The sequence below is a fragment of the Mangifera indica genome, chromosome 20 (assembly GCF_011075055.1).
Source record: "Mangifera indica cultivar Alphonso chromosome 20, CATAS_Mindica_2.1, whole genome shotgun sequence".
Lineage (NCBI taxonomy): Eukaryota > Viridiplantae > Streptophyta > Magnoliopsida > Sapindales > Anacardiaceae > Mangifera > Mangifera indica.
The window spans coordinates 10,291,374-10,312,276 of record NC_058156.1 but is presented as its reverse complement, the minus strand read 5'-3'; the positions used below and the strand labels follow the sequence as shown (position 1 = coordinate 10,312,276).

The following is a 20,903-nucleotide window of genomic DNA, read 5'->3' as shown; positions in this document are numbered from 1 at the left end:
GAATGTTAGGTACCTGCTGGACTTCGCTGGAGACCTGGAATCAATCTGCTCTGTTGCTGCAAGTCTTTCTTAACGGGTGAATACTGGAAAATGTAATATGAGGGAAATGTTTAAGGCTCCTGGAGTGTTTGGCTACTGCTTCTGCTGGATAATGGTTCTGCTGAAGTTGGAATGTTGCTGGACAAAGATTTCTGGAATTTGTGACTGCTGAAAATATGTAGTAAATAAATTCAAGAGCAATGTATGAAAAATACTAGTTGTATTGATAAGGTTTCAGTAATACAAAGACAGTTCTCTGCTACTGTATTCAGCATAAAACTCAGCAGAAAAAAAAAAAAGAAACGAAAACATAAACTATCCAGCATTTAAGAGGCTGGAAACTCTCCCTTCACTCCCTTTTCCTCAAGTTTCTTCCCTTCCTTCCTCTTGATTCATTTCCAGCTTTTATTTTCTCTCCATAACTGTCTCTCATGCTCTGCTCTTGCCACATTCCAGTCTTCTGTCTTTGTGGTCCAACCTTAATTTTTGTATGAGTGACACTTGTCCTGTCTTGTGCTTGTGCCTTTGTTGTCTCTTTCTTTCTTTCAATGGGTATATACATACGTCCCAATGCAGAAACACTCCTAAAAAGATGCCATGCCCTGTGCAAGACAGCAGAGCTTAAAAAATAGGGAGTACATGGACATATGAAGAGCTGCTCCTTGTTTTAATTGGGAAAAAAGATTAAAAGCATCATAAAATAAATCATCCAGAAATTGCAAGACAGAGATGAATTTTTATAGCAGTAGAAGCACAAGGTAAGTGATACATCTAATTACAAGGTGGTGGTGGATTAGAAAAACAAGGGTAATATGTTTGCACGAATATAAAAATTAAGAGAGCCTTCTACATTTGTTGGCAAGAACACATGCACACCAAATGTACAAAATGAGAAAAAAGAAAATCATAACATCCAGTACCATAAACATGAAAAAGTGGCACAGGCACCAGTCAATACAGCAGGACTGAACTTGCATATCAACTTCATTGAATGTTGTCAACATTGCAAATGTATTCTGAGAGTCCTTCAATGTTTTAGCAATCATGAACAATCTGACGTGACAAGCGAGATCATCACAGTTTCTTCAATAAGATGTTTTCTTAAATAATGTCTCTGAGAAAATAAAAACAATAGACATCAACAAACATTTTTTGGTCTAAAGTAGAGAACCATGACGAAACTCACCCGACTTTCCCTGTCCTTAGGTGGAAGCTGGGGCTCAGTTGCAGAGCGCTTAGAAGGCGGCAGAGAGGGTGCTTTAGGCTGCTTATCCAAGACAGGTGCTGTTTCAACTTTGGGTTTTGGCTTCACCTCTTCTATCTTTTCAGCAAGAGATGGCTTAGAAGCAGCCCTCTCTGGTATTTTCTCCAAAGGAGCTACATGAGCTTCACCTTCACCAGACTTTGAAATGATAGTGATTTTGAAACCTGTTTCCACAGATTCCCCTTTGGCTACAAGCTGCAAGAAATTAAAACACAGAAGCTAGCATCAACATTAATAAATCTAACCACAGCAGAGATGGGGGAAAAAGTAACCACTGTGCAAAAAGCTAGAAAAGTAATAAGAATAGACATTTTAGCATTCCCTCTTTAATCACACCTGCTTCTGGACTTGCAACATCAATTGTTACCTAGCAGGAGATTAACATTACAAGTATTAAGAAATATCCCAGTTTTCTAATTCACTGGTAAAAGGCAAAGGAAATCCTAGATCAGATGCACAAAACCAAGTCTTGGCTTGACAAACCATTACAATTTAACTTTCACCAATCTTATGCAAGAAGCAGCAAACAAACATTACCAAAGAAGTCAACCTCCATGGAAGCAATTAAAAAATTCATTCACCCTGAGCACAAACAAACTCAATCTAAAGCCTAGCAGATATGAAAAGAATCAAACCACAAAGGTTGTTGGAAAAAAATGAAATACCAATGAAACAACTTTTCCCAAGAAATAAAAGGAAATTTCCAGGCCTTCCAAAATCACCAATGAAGTTTATCCATAGATTAGCACAGATGTAAAAAAGGCTGCTACAAGGACAAAATAACAAAATCATTCCCCATGCTCCAACTTTAAAATTTAAGTGCTTACCACTTGAGATGTCTAGCAGTTTGCCAAGCTGGTGAGCATGCGGCTCTTCATCATTCACCTTATCCAGCACAACGTACTCAATAAATTTTTTTAGCTGACTGAAAGCTTAAGATTAAAAAATGAGTTAAAATCTGAAATATTTTGCAAAAAGAGAAGGGGAGAGTCACCGAGAGAGAATTGCAAATTAATTTTCAAGAAACATTGTGAATCAATTGCTACCTATTCTTTTGATATACATGAAGTGCATTCATATGTTTTTCCAGAGGAAAAGCTCGAGCTGCAGGCATTATCTGGCAACAAACACTTGAACTGGTGCATGAAGGGACGTAGCTAAGTTCAAACCTGGTAAATCACTATGAAGCTTATTGATAGCATGAACAATGCCAACCTACACAAAGATTAGATGCAATTGGCAGGCTTGTAAGTCAAGTGTCTCCTGCATTCATAAGCCATTACGCCATTTTAACATACTCAATGTAATATTTCTTAGAGATAAGCTTTGACAGTAGCTCCAGCCAATTACTCCTAGCAATTGACAGTGATGGAATAATGTCCTCCTCTAATGAACTCAACAAACGTTCTCTAACACTAGCCTAAAATGAATACGACATTAAAAACTAATCACTTGAAATTCATGTACACGCACAAACTAAGTGTTGTTATGATCACATATGATCACATAGGATTCAAATCAAAGATTGTGTTGTTAATAACAATGGAAAAAAAAAAAACAAAAAGCTATAGAGAAAATTCACCTGCAATAACTTGTCCATCAAATAAGCCACAATAAATGGAACACTAAGCCAAAAAAATACGGAGAAACAAACACACTACAAAAAGAATGTTATAGACACTGAAAAACTCAAGGCCGGGAGAAGCCAACCCAGCAACCACAAACCATTCCTTTCCAAGCAAAAACACAATGAGGAACTACAACAGGAGAAGCAACACCACTCCAGCAAAAAATAAAACTCTGGTTTTTATCAACTAATTTGAGGAAGTTTGAGATGTAAACACTTCAGTTCTTTTCATTATACTTATTTTCAATCCAGGGGAGGAGAAGCAACGCCACTCAAGCAAAATAACTTATTGACAATAACGAAATAACTTCAGCATAAATTGAAAAATTGAAAATCATAAAAGAGTTTAAGACGAACAAAGGATAAGAGAGTCGCCGAAGAGAATACGAGTTCCCGTCGACCGTCGTCAATGCTATGATGAAGACAAACAGTTCAATGCACTAACGATTCGAACACGAAATCAAGAGAGTTCGCCGAGATTTTGAGCGTCGGAGAGTAGACATTTGAGACGCTGGAGAGGAAAAATTTGAGATGCCAGATCAACAGAGGAAGCCAACATTTGACAAGATCTGGAGAAATTTGAGTATTAAATTTTATTTTCTATTAAATATTATTTAATTTTGATAAAAATATTTGGCTCTGTTTTATTGTTAGAGTATTTTCTCAAGGAACTGAGTCGGCTCAGTCTCATAAACCGACTTGGTTTAGGTCGATTAAACTCAAATTTATTTAGTTTAAATTTGAACTAAATTCAAATAAGAAATTTTTTAAATAGGTCCAAATTCAAGCTACGTGATGCTCAGATCATTATTGGAATTCAATTTGAGTTTATAGTTTGGAATGATAGCTCAAGTTCAATTATAATTTATTATTCAAATCAATGGTTTAAATTCATAGCTCAAATTCTTTAAGTTAGCAACTTGTTTACAAAACGACATCATTTTATCGATTATTTAGGTAAAAACAACATTGTTTGTTACTGAGCTACAAACTTAAACCATCAATTTAAAATATGAATTCGAACTAAATCATTTTTCATTTGAATCGAGCTCAAATCAATCTTAATTTTGCTTCAATAAACTAAAGTTAGATTATTTTTTATTCAAATTAAACTCGAGTAATAACGGGTTCGGGTTTGATCCGATTTATATCCAACTCTAGTTTTTCATAAACCCATAAAAACAATTAGGATGGGTTTATAAGTTTTTTAGTAAGAAATTCAAAAATCCATAGTTGGAAACGTAACTTTGTTTAGTTTTAAGGAAAATATAAATAACCCCATTATTTGGGATTTAGGGTTTATTTTTACTTTTTATTTATGTTATGGTGCAACTTTAGTGGATTGAACAATAAGGGATTATATATATCTTGTTCTTGTTTCTTCATTGATGTTGTTTAAATAAAAATGATAAAGTCTTCTTCTATATTTCTTGTTTAAGTAATAATGTTATCTGCAGAATCATTATTCAAAGTTTAAATTGAAGGGAGTTCAAAATCCATTATTCAAAGTTTAACTAGATAGATAATCATCAACTACAAAGATCATAAACAACAAACTAAGAGCATAAACGACATACAACACAACACCATTTATTTAGGGACCTCCTACATCTTACTGAAACTGCAATCTGATCTTCTTGAGTTTTGCCAAGGCATCTTTCATATTGATCCTCTGTTCAGGTGATTCCATGAAACAATTCAAAGCCAAATTCATGATGCTTAACATGCAATTCACTTTGGCAGCAAAACCATTCTCATCTCTTAACAGATTAGCATCCGCTAGTGTAAGGGTTCGTGTCTTTGAATCTCCTTCGTCTAAGAGCCTGGCAATGCCAAAATCACTCACATAGGCAGTCATATCTTCATCTAATAAGATATTTTGAGGCTTCAAATCACAATGGATGACTGGTGTTGAATACTTATGGTGGAGATATTCAAGAGCTGATGCAACATCTATCATTATGTTCAACCTTTGTAGTATATCCAAAAAATATTTGTGAGAATACAACCACTTCTCAAGACTACCATTGGGCATGAATTCGAGTATCAAGGCCTTAAAATCGATGTTACAGCAGCTGCTCAAGACTTTTATAAGATTTCAATGATGAATGTTGCGCAATACTTCACATTCAGAATCAAAGCTTCCAAGGACACTCTCTTCTTGCAAATTAAAGGTCTTTATTGCAACTATAGTTCCATCTGAAAGTGTCCCTTTGAATACTGAACCAAAGCTACCAATACTAAGCAAGTTGCACTCACTAAAATCATCAGTGGCTTGTTGAATTTCCATATATGATGTTCTTCTCCATGTTGCTAAAGGTAATGAATCAACTTGGTCAACTGGAGAATGTTTTCTTCTATAATAACACTTGATGAAGAGAAAGGTTACAATCACTGTCACTAAAACTAGGAGAACTGAAGGCAAAATGTATTTCATTACCAGTGTTTTTGATCTTTTGATGGTGTCAACAATGCAACAAGGAACCCCTTGCCTTGGCAAACCGCACAATGTGTGATTTAACAAGAAGGATTGAGTAGAAAAGTTTTTGAAAGGACCTTTGCTAGGAATCTCCCCCTGTGAATTATTTATAGAGACATTAAAGTTTTTGAGATAGGTGAGAGCCTCCAATGATTTGGGAATTTCACCTGAAAGACTATTGTTAGGGAGATCCAAGGATACCAAGCTTATCAATGCCCCAAATGTGCTGGGTATGGCTCCTTCAAATCTATTGTTTTCCAAAGATAGAGTTTCAAGAGATTAAAGGCCCCCAAGGGTGGTGGGAATGTTTCCTGACAAGAGATTTTTTGACAAATCTAGTTTTCTCAAGACCTTCAAACTCTGTATTCCTGGAGATAAAAAACCACTCAATGAATTCAATGACAAGTTTACCTGCAAGATATACTGAAGAGTCGATGGGGGTATGCTAGAATTAAATTTGTTAGAGCCTAACTGCAGATCTCTCAGAGAAGTCAAATTTGCCATGCATGTTGGAATTGGTCCAGAGAGCATATTATCATTTAACAGCAGTTTGTCTATCATGTGTAATTTGCAAAGCTGGTAAGGAATGAATCCCAAAAAATTATTTTTATTTAGCCACATACCTTGGAGATTCCGCAAATTTCCCATCGTTGTTGGAATAAATCCGTTCAAGTCATTTTGCGAAAGATCTAAAATTATCAAGCTATGCAAGTTACCCACCTCAGCAGGAATGCTGCCATTGATCTTGCAGTTGCTTGCAGAAAAATTCTCAAGAGTTTCAGATAAATTGCCGATTGAAAGTGGTATGACGCCATGCAGTGGATTATAATCCAAGATTAGAGCCTTTAGTTTCCTGCAATTTGTCAAAGAAGACAAAAGCTCCATTCCGCAGTAGGTGATTCAGTGGTGAAGTTATTGGCCGCAAGATTAAGAATTTCGAGGAATTTCAAGTTGCCTAATGTATTTGGAACAAGCCCAGAAAATGAGTTGATGGACAGATCTAGCTTAACGAGCTTGGAAGCATTGGTGATGGAGACACTTTTGACTTTATCAACTCAAGGTATGTTGATGCACATTTATTAACAAAAGCATACATATTTTTAGTACATAATTTAAGTATAAAAATAATGTATTATCGTGTGATTAAATGATTTTGAATAAAAGATAAAGTAATACTCAATTAAAAGATGACACACATGATATCGGATTATGTGATTAGGTGTTATTTTATCTTTCATATAAAATCACTCAACTATATAATTATACATCATTTTTGTACCCAAGTTTTGGAAGACGATTACAGAGACCATCCGGCAGACTGCCAGAAAGTCCATTATAAGATAGAATTAGCCATTCAAGTTTTGGAAGACGATTACAGAGACCATCCGGCAGACTGCCAGACAAAAAATTGTAGGTTAAACTAAACCATTGTAGCGAGGAACTGTTGAAGATGCTACTCCAAGGTATGGAGCCCGAGAGGAAGTTAATTGCCATATAGAAAATTTTCAGCCTGGTGAGCTTTGCAATCTCTGGTGAAATGCTTCCTTGAATATTATTGTCGATTGCCCACAAGACCTCTAGCGTAGTTACATTGAAGAGAACATCTGGGATGGTACCTGTGAAATTATTATATTCGAGGTTCAGGATTTGGAGTTTGGATAAGAGACCGATAAACCCCGGAATAACTCCACTTATTCTATTATTACCGACAGAAAAGACTCTCAATCGGCGTAATTGTCCCAGTTCATTTGGCAGATGGCCATGGAAATTGTTGTAACTAAGATCGAGATTCACTAGGAATGAGAGATTGCCTAGGTGTGGAGAGATGGTACCACCGAGATCCATGAATGAAAGGTTCAAGACTCTGACTCTTTCATGGCGAGCATTACAAGAAATACCAACCCAGCTGCAAATTGGATTAGAAATGGACCAGTTATACGCCAGCACATTGTAAGGATCAGAAGTGATATGTGCTTTGAATTGAAGAAGGGCTGATTGATCAGTTGTTAAATTTTTGGCTGTCATAGACAAGGTAGCCATGAGACAGTAATGCAAAAACAAATAGATGCACAGCATATTGCCCATTCAATTGTGATGTAGAAGTATGAAGTGGGATAAAAGAAAGGGATAAGAACTTATAACGACGAAAATTCAGCGTAGCTATGACTAGATAGAAACAGAGAAATTAGGCGCAAAATTAGTCAACTCCATAAGTTCATGAAAAGAGAACAGGCGACTTTCATTTCCTACGCAAATTTCTGCCACTTCTTCCTCTTTTCTCAAGTCTTTCCACTTCTTCCATCAGGAAGACTGAGAACAAACACAGCTCAAGGACAGACAAGAACCCACCAACATGCTCCTTCAAACAATAGTTAATGGTAGGGCCGAAGCTACATTTGCTAATTTGTTGTAGCTACCAATTTGATTGAAACATAAGTGGAAGACACCAAAAGTCAAGCAACCTAGTCTAATTAGGCGTGAAAGAAGGAAGAGTCCAATTTGACCCAGCTACAATACCATTAGTTTGATACAGCGATTTACCCAAATTCCAATTAATTTGATAGTGATCAGAATAAAAAGAAATCATAATTCTTATCAATTACCTGAAAGACTCCGACGAATCTTAGTCTGATTCCCTAAGGAAACGCACAGAAAGTTAAATCAACAGATTTCACAATAAAAAATACGCTTCCCCTTCAAAACGATAGTTGGTTTTGAGGAATATTCCAATAAACCTACAAAGACACTGATTATTTTCTGATATTTCAAAACCGTTCAATTCGTATGTATGTATAATTATTATAAATTTATGATAATAATTAATAATATACGAATGCCATTCAGTTGAAAATACCACAACTGAGAAAAATCGACTAGGAAAATAAGAACGATTTCAATTGAACCTTGAGAGAATCGATATTTGATTAAGAAGGTTAAAGATTGTGATGTGTTCTGGAGTGAGAAACAAGCTAGCAATGAAATAGAGGAAGAAGAATCTAGAGAGAGAAAGAAATCAGAGGTGAAGACGGAAGAAGAAGAGGCTGAACAGTTCCATAACCAAAATTAGTTACACTGTTTTTATATCAATTCCCATTAGAAACGACATGGCTCCTGATGAAACGCAGCGTACAAACAGCTAAATTAGTGACCGTTGCGGAACGTCGACGTTTAAGTGTGGCGCTAGTTCAAATTCGCATCAGATTGATGTTGGAGAAGACGAATTTGCAGGATGGAAGCTGGAAAAGCCGAATTCCATTATTTAAAAAAATTATGGGAATTTGGTTTTGAGTCGTGCCTTTAAAAAAATTTCGATTTAGGCATTTGTTTAGTGAATTTTAGTTCTATTGTTTAATAAATGTGAGTTATTTTATAAATTATAATTTGATAAATAATTAATATGACTATGTTTAGAATCAGTCCCTAAAGTGTAGGGTTGGATTTCAACCGCTTTGAAAATCAGCTCAGTTTGATTCAATTTGGTTTGAATTCATTTAGCCCAAATTCGAATCGAGTTTGAGATGATAAATTCAAGCAGAGCTCGAATTGAACTGTTTTTTAATAAAGGCAATTTTGATGGAATATTTTTTTAAGTGATATGGTGGGAAATGCTATGCTAGATATTAGGCTAATAATGACGGACTTGTCCATCTATAGTGAGAAATTTAAAAAACTCATTGTTAAAAGTATTAATTTTTTTAAATGAACTGACCCACTCAATTCAAATTTGAGTCTAGCCAATTCCATGATTTCAAGATCGTTAAAAGCATGTGCTGTTATGGTTTTGCAGGCACCTGCCCAATAAACTTTGAATTTAGTTGAGATGAATGCACATGAAGCATCTATCTCTGAGCTTATCTCATAATTTTATAAGTTTAGTCTAAAGACAGAAAATCCAATCATATATTTTCACATCAGTTTGTATAAATACAAGTATTTGGATTGTGCATATGAGGGGTGCTTGGATATTTCCTATATGTATTGTGATGGCTAGTCCTTTTTCACTTAAACATCCGTTTTTCAAAGTATAGTCATGAAAGTTCTTGTCAGATACTGAATTTTGGTTAAAACCAGTGTTTGCATTGATATGCATATTGCATTTGTTCTGTTGAATTCTTAATGGCCAACTTTCTCTTGATTCTTTGTCTTTGTCTTCTCTCTGTTTATTTGGTTAACAAATTTGTAGATATTTGAAGATACAAGAGAATCATGAAACACTTGATTGTATGTGATGCATAGATTCTTATGTTGTTTGTAACAACTTTTTAGTTTTGATTAGAGGGAGAGATTACTATGATAGAAATATTCATCGTTAATAATACTATATTTAGTGATCGATAAATATTAGTATGACAATGGGAATATTCGTCTTTGATATTATATTTAGTAACAGATAAATATTGCTATAAAGACTGGGATACTCATTGTTGATATTATATATAGTGATAGGTAAATATTGTTATAACAACGGAAATATTCATCGTTGATATTAGTATTTTTAACAACAGGACTTACATCTCTCGCTATTTATATTAACGACAAAACTTTTCTTTCTGTCGTTAATGCTTTTAGTGGCAGAGGCTATAACGATGGTTGACTACTAGATTTTTCCCGTCGTTAAAGATCTTTAATGATAGAAAATGGACTTTTAACAACTAGTTTTCCTCCCATTAAAAGTTTTTTTTTTTTTTGTAGTGTATAGTCTTGCTCTATATGTGGAAAACCCAATACGGAAGAAGTCACGAGCAAATAATAAAGAAAAATTTCACTACGAACAAAAAAGAGATTTCTTTATTCTTTTTGCCTGAGTTTTTAATCTTAGTACTCTCAATTGTGTGGCACACACTCTCTCTTTACTTACAGTTACATAACTTTTTATATATAAACTCTAGTTGACAAAATTTTGGTACATGTAATCCCTGGTGACTTTTCCACAAGAATTCTTACATGTTGTACCCACTTTTTTTATTAGATTAACAAATGGACCGGATCCTAACGTTTTCATTTACTTAAGTATAGTGGAAATGTTCATAGGTGAAACCGCCACACCCATATGAGATTTGTGATGGGTTACATGATTAGCCCCCTCTGCTATCATCACAAATCTCCTTAAAAATTCAACTTTCAAATCTACATTTCTTGAATTCAAATAACCCTTTACAAAATTTGAATTAACCTAATATGATATAAAAAATTACCGATTCTTTGTTCTGACCAACCATACATAGTTCTATGATTTAATTTATAAGAACTTTAATCTTTCATAACATTTGAAGATAGTTCATAACCCTCTTCAAGAACCAGTCAATTTCACCAAGCAGAACAAAGTATAAAATTGTTCTACTCACTTACAGTTCTGCCTTTGCAAGGGGATCAATCTAATTTAGAAACTATATAATATTAAACAAATAGAAAATATAATAAATTTATGAAACATGAGACTATTAAATATATCTTCTAAACTATTAAATATTGGCTTTTGAATTATTATAAATATATTTTAATATTTAATAAGCATCCCATTAATTATTTTTCTATAGGGATGGGAAGGGGAAGAGGAGGGAATGTTTCCCCACAGGGTTGAGATGGGATTCCTTGTCATCCTTGTATTGAGGACGGGGAATGGTTTTTCCTATGCAGAGACGTGAACTGGGATAAGGGTAGTCAATCTCTCTCTGACTTGTTGTCATCCCTATATACCAATTTGTTTGTGTTTTTGCAGTTCTACTCGTTCCTATGAAAACATAATTGCATGTTTTTGAACATATAGGATGTTATAGCTTCAGTAGATTTAACAATAAGGGATTATATCTTACTCGTTTCTTGATTGATGTTGTTTAAATCAAGAAGATAAAGTCTTCTTCTGTATTTCTTCTTAAATAATACTGTATCTGCAGAAAGATAAACAACATTACCAACAAGTAAATGATAAACTTGGCAAACCACATATGGCAGCTTCTCCATTCCAAATATTTGAAATTGAAGGTAGCCAAAATCCATTATTCAAACTTTAACTAGATAGATAACATACATCACTATACTGTTAACTGGTAGATTACATCTTGTTGAAACTGCAATTTGATCTTCTTGAGTTTTGCCAAAGCATCTTTCATATTGATTCTTTGTTCAAGTGACTCCATGGAACAATTCAAAGCCAAATTCATGATGCTTAACAAGCATTTCACTTTGGCACCAAAACCATTCTCTTTTGTTAACAAATTACCATCCACAACTTCAGTTACTGTATCAGGCAATGATGCCTCCACTAAGCTCTTTAAACTCATTTCTCCAGCAAACATCTTATCTGTGGGCATCTTTCTTGTGAAAGTTTCTATTAACAAAATTTCAAAATTGTAGACATCTCCTCTTGTGGATGCAATCCCCAATGATCCGTACCCTAGTCAAAGGGTATTAAATTCTAACTGAGATTTACATTAAATTCATCATTAAAAGTAAGTAACATTCTAACTGAGATTTAGAATTAAAACTTTAGCTGGTGCCAAATACCCTAGTCAAAGGGTTCATGTCTTCGAATCTCCTTCATCTAAGAACTTGGCAATATTGAAATCACTCACATGGGCAAGAAATATCTTCATCCAACAAGATACTCTGACACTTCAAATCACAATGGATGACTGGTGTTGGATAATCATGATAGAGATATTCAAGAGCCAATGTGATATGTATCATTATGTTAAACCTTTGTAGCATATCTAGAAAATAGTTGTGAGAATACAACCACTTCTCAAGACAACCATTCGGCATGAATTTGAGTATCAAGCCTTAAAATTGATGTTACAGCAGCTGCTCAAGATTTTTGTGAGATTTCGATGATAAATGTTGCGTAATACTTCAAATTTAGAATCAAAGCTTCTAAATACTCTCTCTACTTGCAAATTAAACACCTTTATTGCAACTATCCATCTGAAAGTATCCCTTTGAATACTGAACTGAAGCTGCTAATACCAAGCAAGTTGCAATCACTAAAATCATCGATGGTTCATTGAATTTTTAGATATGATGTTCTTCTTCATGTTGCTAAAGATAACAAATCAACTAGATCAATTGAAGAACGTTTTCTTTTGTAATGACACCTTACGAAGACAAAGGTCACAATCACTGCCAATAAAACTGTTAGGACTGAAGGCAAAATGTATTTTATTACTAGTGTTTTTATCTTTTGATGGTGTCAACCTTGCAAACAGGAACTCCTTTCTTTGGCAAACCACACAATGAGCAGAAAACGGTTTTTACTTTGGTCTAGTTTTAAAAACCTTGTATTATCATTCAACAATAGTTTATTTAACATGTGTAATTGGCAAAGCTCGTGAGAAATGGATCCCAAATAATTATTTTTATTTAGCCACAGACCTCAGAGATTCCGCAAATTTGCCATCCCTCCTGGAGTGTTCGGCTACTGCTTCTGCTGGATAATGGTTCTGCTGCAGTTGGAATGTTGCTGGACAAATATTTCTGGAATTTGTGACTGCTGAAAATGTGTTACTGTAGTAAAGTTTATTTAAGTTGCTGTGTAATAGAATATCTTGTAAATAAATTGAAGAGCAATGTACCAAAATTACTAATTGTATTGATAAGGTTTCAGTAATACAAAGACAGCTCTCTGCTACTGTATTCAGCATAAAACTCAGCAAGAATGAAATCTTCTTGTACTAAATTTTATTATTATTCTTCATAATGCATTGTTAATCTTTTGCGTGGTTAGCGGTGGTGCGCCAATAAAACAAAGTGACTGCACTATTCTTATTCAAGGTAAACCATTAGGTTTCTGTCACCACCACCATTCCATTGTGTTAAATCTTAAATTTGACTTAATTTAATATCATGTTTATATTAGGCAATTTAAATCTAATATCCTGTTTATATTATTAGTCGATTTATTACCTAAATTTAATGTCATATTTGTTGCCTACTATAAATATAAATTGTAATGCATGAGCATTTATATTAGACAATAAATTTAACAGCAATAAAATTTACGCATTGGCATTCTAGTTTTCAAGAAATCGTATTTCTGTTGCTCGTTTTGATTTGGACTATGGTTTACAAAACCGGACCAGATTGGCTGGTCAGACCGGCTGGACAGCAAACCGGCAATTCAAATGAATTCTAAAACTAAAAAACTTGTTTAATACATGTTTTCGGACTGAACCGCGATTGAACCGGTGGTTTGTTTTCTATGCATGGTCTAATCTGGTTCATCTTGATCCGGTCCTCTATAATAAAAACTTATAAATTGAAAAATAAAACCAAAAGCCCAGAACACCTCTTTTCCAGCCCTTTCTTCTGCACTGCCGACTTTCTTCTCATGTGTTGCTTCTTCTTCAACTTCGGCTCTTTCTGCAGAAAAAGCTTTCAGATCTCGAAGTTTCGAAACTAGTGCAATCGCTGGCGGGGACACTCACCATGTGCCCTTCTTGTGAAAGGATTGGCGGCGTTGCTGATGGAGCATCTAATAAGCCTCCATATTCAATGGCTAAATCCCTCTGCCTATTTGACCTGCTTGGCCCCTTTTATTGTTGTTTGCTTTCATTATTTTGGTGATCCAACGGCTCTTATCCAATCAGTCAGATTTGAAGACATTTGGCAAATATTTGGCTACATATTTACGTTTTATTTTAATAATGAGATGATGCATTTTTGGTCATATATTGACTTAGAAATGAAATCAAAGTTAAAGCCTAATACTTTGTTGATTTAATTATTAAAAAATTGTAATTTTAAGTAATCTGAATGTATATTTTATATATGTCTATAACTTTTATTTCGTAAACTAGAAGTGAACTGCACTGTAAATTTATATATTTCAACTTTGTAAATTTGTAAACTAAAATAAACATATTTTTATTATATATATTATAAATTTTTCAGATTCTTATACAAAATTAAAAATATGATTGGACCGGCTGCTCAAAATGGTTTGATCCGTTTGATCGGAACCAGACCTTAAAATGGTTTATGATCTAGTTCAATTTTTAAAACCTTGATCTGAGCATCAAAAATTAAACTACTTTGACTAATACAACAGTTATTGACTGTCTATAAATAATGTAATTGGTAACTATCAATAAATAAATAAAAATATCAACCTTTTTCAAAAGTCTATATTCAAAGTTTTAACTTTTATCAATGAAAATTTTCACAACAAGTTTTCAAATAAAGTTTTGATTTATTATGATATAAGTTATTAAACTTATTTTCAATGTGATGATACACTACTAGAGTGTGTTGTCGTGAGATGTGTCAAGAAAAAATATCACTGAAAGGAAAGGGTATTATTAAAATAAATGATAAATTTGTTTAAAAAAATAACTGCATTGAAAGTTGACTTAAAAAGGTTTAGACAAAAAATTTTTGACCTATTTTAATTAATATCTTTTTAGAAACTATGTAATATCAAAAGAATAAAAAATATAATAAATTTATGGAACTATAAAGAAAATAAATTTTTGTATTTTATCTCGGATTTGGTTGAACGTGGAGTTGACGAATTTTTATACAATCTATTAACCTAATATAACACATATTGGTTAAGTATTTTTTACATAAATTCTAATTTGAGTCGTGTTCAGAACAACTTATTTGTGAATGAGGTTGTGTTTAGGTCGACCTTTCATAAATTGAATAAGAGTTGAATGTTTTGGCAAAAAAAAAAAAAAGGCAAATTGATATATCAATATGGATGATAATTCAACCCACCAAACTAGGTCATTGGCATGCTCCTCCCCAACGGGGATAGGAACAATTAAAATTCTTTAAATTGAGAATAAAGATAGATATATCTTCAATTTATCCCTTCTCTAGCTTATCTCATTTTCTATATATTTTATAAACCTTTAAATATTGAATTACCCTTAAAATATTGAAATTATTACAAATACTACAAGAAAAAAAGGTTTTTAGTGATAAAAAATTAACAAGAGGATACATATCCCGTCATTATAGTTACTATTTTTATAAATTTAACCACTAATTATATGTATTCTCGTTAAAATTAAATAAATTTATACTTTTAATTACAAACTTTTAATTTTTATATTAAAAAAACTTACAAACCTGTTATTATTGATCTTATAGGTATATAAAAAAAATAGAGATAAATACGAACCAAACTAAACTCAAACACCCCTTCATTTCAGACATATATTTTTTTTTAGCCGATGTAAACTTGGTATTGTAGTAAGTGAAATATGAGTAAAACAATGTTGTTTTGATGTATAATATTTAAAATAATATAGTTTAAGTTGATTCGTATTAAATTTTTTCAAACATATGAACCTGGTGAACCAAATTCCCCTCAAACTTGAGTTCAAGCTAAAAAATATTTAACTTACAAATTGAGTTTAAGCTTGAGTTTATTTGTTTCAAACTTATTTGAGGCTTATTTAAGTTAAACTAGTTTTCAATTTTTAATAAACTTGATTTGAATTTAGCCGTAATTATAAAATGCACGATATACAATTTTGATTGTCTAAATATGATACGTGATTGGGCTATCTTTAGGATTAGTACACCTTTAGTCAATTGTCATGGTCTTCAATTTTAATGTGGGTGTTTCCTATTGTAAACTATTACGCTAAGTTTGGGTTATTTTTGTGACTTTTGTTTATGAGTCGGAGGAACTAATTAAGTTATTATTATTTATTAAGTTGCTTTAGTATGCTGATAAGAAAATAAAATTAAAAATAAGTTAATAAAAAATTAAAAATCCAGCAAGTCCAAACCCTCCATTTTCAGCTTATTCTTTGTCAATCTTCTCCTTTAAATTTATGATTTCACTCTCCCGAATCATGTCCATGTCATCACCTTCCACTAGCTCCTCCTCTGCCGCCTCCGACATGTGCTTATCATCATCGAGAAGAAGGCGTCTTTAATTGACTTGTTATAATATATTATGTTTATAAATATAAAAATTAAAATTTATATTATACAAATTTAATTAATTTATGTTAATATTTAATTTTTTTATATTATTTTTATTTGATATAAAATTTTTTAACTTTTAACACCTTCTTCAAGTATAATCATTATAGATAATTAGATCTATTGTTCGGTTGGATATATTGTCTTTTGATATCTAAGATCACTTTTAGTTATTAGATCAACTTATTTGATTTGTATTCTAATACTATATTATAATATATTAGATTTATAAATATAAAGATCAAAATTTATATAATATAATATTAATTAGTTTGTGTTAAAAGAGTATGTTAAAGTTCACAAGAGACAGTTGCAGTGTACTACAAAGCAAAAACGGTGCGTTTTGAATAAGTTTCAAAACGCATCGTTTCATTAATCACGGTTGAAAAGTCGAAGGAAAGAACGGTGGCTTCTGCAGATGATGTGTGCCTCTCTCTAAGGTTTTCGTTTCTCTGACTAAAAGGGGTTCTTGGGCTTTCATGTGCTGCTTCAATCCGGCATGATTTTAACGGCAATGATGCGGTTGTCGAGACAGTTATTAACGAGGAGATCAACGGTGAGCTTTGATGGAGGTATCGTTTTCAATTGATAATCGGATGGTTTAGATTACTTTTGCCAGCTGTAGTTAGTTATAGTTCAGTGTATAAAAGATGTAATTTGTCACAATTATTGTATGATTTTTGAGGCTATTGAATGAAACTTAAGGTATTATTCGTTCTTCTTCTCTCTGTATTGTCTTGAGTGCTTATGTTGATGATAACAGTTTTGTTTTTAGGGTTCTTGGTGTTTGATAGTTAATTATGCTTTCTCTGTGATTCTGATTGCTTAAAGTAGTTTAATGGATTCTCGGAGAAGTTCTTTTTGGTATATCTGTTGCTGGAGGTGTTGAATTAGGTCCTCTGGATTCTTGAGGACCACATCAATATGATCACGCTTTTGTGGCACGATGCATTTAAGACCAAGCAAAGGGCCAGTCAGCAGAACATTCATCTGGAGAAGGCGGCAGTGTTGTTTAATTTGGGGGCAGTGTACAGTCAGATTGGGTTGTCCTTTGATCACGCCATCATGGAGGGGCGGCGGGAGGCATCACGTGCATTCATTGTGGCAGCCGGAGCCTTTCCTTATTTGAGAGATAATGTGTCCACAAAGGTGAGTATGGGGAGCTCCATGATGCTGTATATCAGCCTCATGTGCGCCAGAATGTTGGAGAGATTGATGCTGGCCCAAGCTCAAGGGTGTGTGTTTGAGAATATGATTGCTAAAGGGAGTACGCCTGGTGTTTGCACTAAAATTTCTAGACAAGTTAGTGCTTTTTTTGAAGCTTTGATTGATTTATTAATTAATCAATTTAGTAAATGTTTTTATATATTGAATTGTGATGAATTGAAAAACTATTTCACATAAGTTTAGATTGTGTAAATATATAGGTTTTACAGTGTTTAACTTTTAGGATATTAAATATATAAAGACTGCATATATATTTGGATTTTGTAGTGCATGATTTGTGAGGTTTAAGGTTATGTTATCTTATTGATCTGTCTGTTTTAATAATAAAATTCGAGCAATATTAGTAGTGTAAGCTTCACTTGAACTGTGATTAGTACGGTTATGAAGGTGACTAGAGTTTTGATGGTGAGTTTGTTGATTTAAGAATGAAATTTTTTTAGGAAAGGTGAGGGATAGTGTTGTTGGGATTTTCCGGTGTGATTTTGATGTAAAAGCCATTTTTTTTATACTGTCTGTTACTGACATATCAGGCGTCATTCTTGCCGGTAAGTAGTTCTTCTTCCTAATTTGTTAATTATATGCAATTCTTACATATATCGTAGTTATCTGTCTTAATCTTGAAAAAGTGATTAAGTTGCTTCATTCTGATGTTTTATCGGCCTGCTGACATTTATAATTGCAGAGCACGTTTTAATATACGTGGATCCCGAGTCAAGTCATGCTGTTGTTGGTTGGGCTGCAAAAACCTTTTCAACAGCAGTGTTTTTCATATATGAGCAGGTTATATGCCTTTTCGAATGTGGAAGTTGATTTTTGTAGTTTCATCTTCTCTATTGGCGTCCTTTTTTAGTTTTTTTCCTTGATAAATTTATGATTTTTTTTACGTGTGACATGTTTTGGTGTGGTTCTTCAACAGATCCTCCAAGATGATGCTTTTGGGCAGCAAATGATCAAATTTTTACATTTGTTTGATGCTGATGCTTTATAAAAATCACATTTTTTATTGTCGATTTCTTATGTGTACTCTTATTTTTATAATTCTATTTGATGCTTCAGAGTGCTGTTGCCTGGGACATGCTGAAAGTTTATAGCAATTTTGTTGATGCTTAAGAGAGACGCAAGTATATGTATTTTGAAAATTGTTTGCACCAGTATGATTCCAGAGGCATTGATATGCATAATGACTCTTAGACAGTAATAATTGATTGTTTTACAATACTATTTGCTGTCTAGCTAAATTTTTTCCCTTTTTTAACTGATTGTGCATAATTGTTATAAAAACTTTGTCCCTACATGTTTTTCCCTGAAATATGTGTTGTTTTCTTGTTTAGTTTACGTGACAAGCACGATCATCGCAGTTTCTTCAATAAGATGTTTTCTTAAATAATGTCTCTGAGAAACTAACAACAATAGACATCCACGAACATTTTTTGGTCTAAGTAGAGAACCATGAGGAAACTCACCTGTCTTTCCCTGACCTTAGGTGGAAGCCGGGGCTCAGTTGCAGAGCACTTAGGAGGTAGCAGAGAGGGTGCTTTAGGCTGCTTATCGAAGACAGGTGCTGTTTCAACTTTAGGTTTTGGCTTTTCTCCTCTTCTATCTTTTCAGCCAGAGATGGCTTACAAGCAGCCCTCTCTGGTATTTTCTCCAAGGGAGCTACATGAACTACGCCTTCACCAGATTTTGAAATGATAGCAATTTTGAAACCTGGTTCTAGGGTTTCTCCTTTGTTAACAAGCTGCAAGAAATTAAAACACAGAAGCTAGCAGCAACATTAATAAATCCGAACCATGGGGTGTTCGGGCTTGCTTTGATTCATATCTAGCCCTAGTTTTTTATAAACTCTTAAAACCAATTAGGACAGGTTTATAAGTTTTTTTAGTAAGAAATTCAAAAACCTATAGTTGATAGTATACCATTGTTTAGTTTTAACAAGAATATAAATAATCTAATTATTTAGGGTATGGGGTTTATTTTTATTTTTTATTTATGTTTATGATATAGTTTTAGTAGATTTAACAATAAGGGATTAATTTATATATATATATATATGTTTAAAATAAAAAGATAAAGTCTTCTTCTGTATTTCTTGTTTAGGTAATACTGTATCTACAGAATCCATTATCCAAAGTTGAAATTCAAAGTTTATCTACCATGTATAATTTTCAAAGCTCGTGCGGAAAGAATCCCACAAAATTATTTTTTTTTAGCCACAGGCGTTGGAGATTCTGCAAATTTCTCATCGTTGTTGGAATAAATCTGTTCAAGTCATTTTGCGAAAGATCTAACTGTATCAAACTATGCAAGTTACCCACCTCGGTAGGAATGCTGCCATTGATCTTGCAATTGCTTGCAGAAAAAATCTCAAGAGTTGCAGATAAATTGCCGATTGAATGTGGGATGACGCCATACAGTGGATTATTATCAAAGATTAGAGCCTTTAGTTTCCTGCAATTTGTCAAAGAAGACAGAAAGCTCCATTCTGCAGTTGGTGATTCAGTGGTGATGTTATTGGACCCAAGATGAAGCACTTCGAGGAATTTCAAGTTGCAAAATGTATTTGGAACAAGCCCAGAAAATGAGTTAAAGGACAAATCTAGCTTAACGAGGTTGGAAGCATTGGTGATGGAGGTGGGGATAGTTCCAGTAAGTTCATTTGCCCCTAAGTAAAGACCCTTCAAGTTGGGAACCCCATGGCCAATGGTTGATGGTAGATAGCCTGAAAGGTTATTCCCAGGTAGACTAATCCTAATTATGGTTGAAATATTGAAGATTGAAGCTGGAATTACACCACTTAAGCTGTTGAGACCCAGAAATAGATGTAGAAGATTTTGCAAATTGCCTATCTCCTCTGGAATTTCACCTGCTAAAAGGCAAACATCTAAGTAACCGGGAAACTGAAATATTGAAACGTCTCAAAGATATGGGAAAGAGAAGCGCATAAATATTAAAATATAATGGTTATATATATTTTGATTATTTTGTGTTACTTTAATTATTTGATTTTGGATTTTGCCATAACCTAAATTAACACACTTTTGACTTTATCAACTCAAGATATGTTGACGCATATTTATTAACAAAAGCATATATATTTTTAATACATAATTTAAGTATAAAAATGATGTATTATCGTGTGATTAAATGATTTTGAATAAAAGATAAAGTAATACCTAATTAAAGGATGTCACATTATTTGTATATTCAAATTGTGTATAAAAAATGTATATGTATAGCACTATTTCTTGCTATAAATATACTTTATCTTGATTAATGAACTAAATTAATTTATCATTGATGTATAAAAAATGAATGGAACTTGAGATGTT

The 20,903-nt window shown here is 33.3% G+C and overlaps 4 protein-coding genes across 19 annotated transcripts in view; 1 reads left to right on the top strand and 3 right to left on the bottom strand.

Annotated features, from left to right (window-relative positions):
• Window positions 1-244: 244 nt before the first annotated feature.
• Window positions 245-20,903, bottom strand: part of LOC123204393 (dihydrolipoyllysine-residue succinyltransferase component of 2-oxoglutarate dehydrogenase complex 2, mitochondrial-like) — a 28,692-nt gene continuing 8,033 nt past the window's right edge. Inside the window, exons 2-5 of one of the 3 annotated variants that reach the window (XR_006499528.1) lie at window positions 1,640-1,670; window positions 1,226-1,498; window positions 960-1,092; window positions 245-641 (exon numbers count right to left, since the gene is read on the bottom strand). Coding sequence is in view for 1 of the 3 variants with exons in the window: in XM_044621013.1 (XP_044476948.1) it covers window positions 624-641; window positions 1,226-1,498; window positions 1,640-1,660 (312 nt within the window). In the remaining 2 variants the exon portion in view is untranslated. Of the gene's footprint in view, window positions 642-959; window positions 1,154-1,225; window positions 1,499-1,639; window positions 1,940-20,903 lie in introns of those variants that run through there. The other 2 variants (XR_006499527.1, XM_044621013.1) reach the window with 2 other exon arrangements.
• Window positions 4,543-4,890, bottom strand: LOC123204328 (probable LRR receptor-like serine/threonine-protein kinase At3g47570). Its single transcript, XM_044620933.1, has one exon. It carries the CDS (start codon window positions 4,888-4,890, stop codon window positions 4,543-4,545), a length of 348 nt encoding a protein of 115 aa, XP_044476868.1.
• Window positions 5,029-7,449, bottom strand: LOC123204326 (putative receptor-like protein kinase At3g47110). The gene is made up of 4 exons (XM_044620932.1): window positions 6,689-7,449; window positions 6,033-6,262; window positions 5,726-5,777; window positions 5,029-5,656 (listed from the first exon to the last, which is right to left on the bottom strand). The coding sequence occupies exons 1-4, from the start codon at window positions 7,447-7,449 to the stop codon at window positions 5,029-5,031; spliced, it is 1,671 nt and encodes a 556-aa protein (XP_044476867.1).
• Window positions 16,724-20,553, top strand: LOC123204391 (vacuolar-sorting protein BRO1-like). 14 transcript variants are annotated; one of them, XR_006499515.1, is made up of 4 exons: window positions 16,734-18,119; window positions 18,257-18,354; window positions 19,058-19,132; window positions 19,791-20,553. XR_006499515.1 is itself a non-coding variant. In XM_044621008.1 (2 exons), exons 1-2 carry the CDS (start codon window positions 17,272-17,274, stop codon window positions 19,088-19,090), a joined length of 411 nt encoding a protein of 136 aa, XP_044476943.1. In that variant the 5' UTR covers window positions 16,736-17,271; the 3' UTR covers window positions 19,091-19,533. The 14 variants fall into 14 exon arrangements, 3 of the variants coding, with proteins under 3 accessions (XP_044476943.1, XP_044476942.1, XP_044476944.1); XR_006499513.1 differs by having other exon boundaries at window positions 16,736-17,649; window positions 19,785-20,553; XR_006499516.1 differs by lacking the exons at window positions 19,058-19,132; window positions 19,791-20,553 and adding an exon at window positions 18,491-18,866 and having other exon boundaries at window positions 16,736-17,649; window positions 18,015-18,119.

What these genes read in the sequence shown, in the direction of transcription:
- LOC123204328 (XM_044620933.1), bottom strand. Translation starts at nt 4,890, where the DNA reads ATGATAGATGTTGCATCAGCTCTTGAATATCTCCACCATAAGTATTCA.
- LOC123204326 (XM_044620932.1), bottom strand. Translation starts at nt 7,449, where the DNA reads ATGGCTACCTTGTCTATGACAGCCAAAAATTTAACAACTGATCAATCA. An exon ending in AATCGTCTTCCAAAACTTGG is followed by an intron (nt 6,263 to 6,688) that starts GTACAAAAATGA and finishes GACAAATTGCAG; the next exon opens with GAAACTAAAGGCTCTAATCT. An exon ending in GATTTGTCAAAAAATCTCTT is followed by an intron (nt 5,657 to 5,725) that starts GTCAGGAAACAT and finishes GGAAAACAATAG; the next exon opens with ATTTGAAGGAGCCATACCCA.
- LOC123204391 (XM_044621007.1), top strand. Translation starts at nt 17,272, where the DNA reads ATGATCACGCTTTTGTGGCACGATGCATTTAAGACCAAGCAAAGGGCC. An exon ending in GCACTAAAATTTCTAGACAA is followed by an intron (nt 17,650 to 18,630) that starts GTTAGTGCTTTT and finishes TTGATGCTTCAG; the next exon opens with AGTGCTGTTGCCTGGGACAT.